Source organism: Neophocaena asiaeorientalis, unplaced genomic scaffold, assembly GCF_003031525.2.
Source record: "Neophocaena asiaeorientalis asiaeorientalis breed wild unplaced genomic scaffold, Neophocaena_asiaeorientalis_V1.1 scaffold667, whole genome shotgun sequence".
Classification (NCBI taxonomy): Eukaryota; Metazoa; Chordata; class Mammalia; order Artiodactyla; family Phocoenidae; genus Neophocaena; species Neophocaena asiaeorientalis.
In genome coordinates, this window is record NW_020173385.1 from 481,365 (window position 1) to 482,910 (window position 1,546).

Here is a 1,546-nt window from a genome sequence, read left to right on the forward strand (position 1 = left end):
TGGTAGTACTTTCCCGGGAAAAGTACTGAGCCTGTTTGGCCCAGGTCAGTGGGCCGGAGTGTCGACCAGGCGCTCGGGGAGGAGAGCAGGCCGATAGCTCTAGAGGAGCGCCAACTTCCCACGGGCTGAGCGCTCTGGGAACAGGACTAAGCAGGAACCATCCATAACCGCAGGAGCCGCACACTCAGATTGGTGCCATCGAGAGCGCGGCGTCCTTAAGAGCTCCCTAAAACCCCGCCTCCTTCCTGTTCTGGGGGCGTGGTGCAGGGCAAGGACCCCGTGACGGAGCTTGCTATTGGCTAAGATGCGTAGGGTTGGCCTTGCGTACGCCTGAGCAGGGGAGTAGACAGCTCAGCGGCGGCGGAGGGAGTGTATGCGCGCTGGTCAGCAGCGGGAGGTGTGTGAGCCTCGCACTGACCGTAGAGCCTCGGGCGCAATCGCCAGGGAGCTAGGACTCGGCGACTGGGCTGCCGGGCCACCCGGCCTAGGCTTCAGAGGCGCAAACTGATGGGACTAGCTCGCTCGGCAGTGTCTCCGCGCTCTTCTAAGTACACTGAGCGGGCCCCGCGCTGAAGTCGAAGCTGTCGGGGGGCGCGCAGCCCGGAGTCCCAGTGTGGCCTGGAAGAACGGAGCCCGTGCTAGGGCGGCCCGGTCGGGAGCCCCCAGACCGAGCTCGTGTGGTGGGGAGACTCCCACTTCTTCCCAGGGGTGCCGATCCCGGGGCGGTCGAGGCGTCCGGGCGGCCACCGAGTCCCCAGCGGTGAGACCCCGTCGGGGAGAGGTCGCACAGTCCCAAACAGTCTCGGGGAGCCGAGCGGAATCGGACGGGATCACCCGGGGGCGCAGAGCCCCCGTCGTGCTTCGTGCGGCGGAGAGGCCAGTGGAGCGAGCCCTCGGAGGCCACAGCTCATGCTCGGGTTGGGGGCGGCTGCCCAGTGAGTCCTCCTGGCCGGCGGGGCGGAGAAGAGCGACACCGAAGCCGGCGGGAGGGGAGCACTTCAAGGCCGGCGGCTGCGGAGGATGGGCGCCTGAGCTTCTAGGAGCGCAGCGCGGCACGGGAAGGCGAGGCCAGCTTTGCTGAGGAGGCGCCAGGGCATCCCGAAGTGCAGCCTGCCCCAGGGAAGATGGCCCGGCCTGGCCAGCGTTGGCTCGGCAAGTGGCTTGTGGCGATGGTCGTGTTGGCGCTGTGCCGGCTCGCCACCCCGCTGGCCAAGAATCTAGAGCCCGTGTCCTGGAGCTCCCTCAACCCCAAGTGAGTAACTTATCTGCTCTGGTCCCTGGGGGTGGGAGGCACTCCTTCGGGGTGAGGCCGCGCGCCCCCGAGCGCCTGTGGGAAGGTATTCGGAGGAGGAGCGGCGCCCCATTTTGTCTATGGCTTTTTCGAGTGTGTTTCCCTGCGGCCGGGCGGGGAAGGGTGCGGTGGGGTTGGGTGGGGGCACTTGGCTGGGTTGTGACCCCTCAGCTTTCCGGCCCTCTCCTCCGCACGTCCCGGATCAAGTGGAGGTGGTCGCGCCGGGCGGAGCTGGGAGTCTGAGCGCCTTTGAGC

At 67.6% G+C, this 1,546-nt stretch overlaps 1 protein-coding gene across 3 annotated transcripts in view; it reads left to right on the forward strand.

Moving 5' to 3' along the window:
• The first annotated feature begins 365 nt into the window (after positions 1-365).
• The window catches only part of EFNB1 (ephrin B1), a 60,251-nt gene continuing 59,070 nt past the window's right edge, over positions 366-1,546 (forward strand). For all 3 annotated transcript variants that reach the window (XM_024746610.1, XM_024746609.1, XM_024746611.1), the window contains exon 1: positions 366-1,252. In XM_024746610.1, coding sequence (XP_024602378.1) covers positions 1,125-1,252 — 128 coding nt within the window. In that variant the 5' untranslated portion in view covers positions 366-1,124. The remainder of the gene's footprint in view (positions 1,253-1,546) is intronic.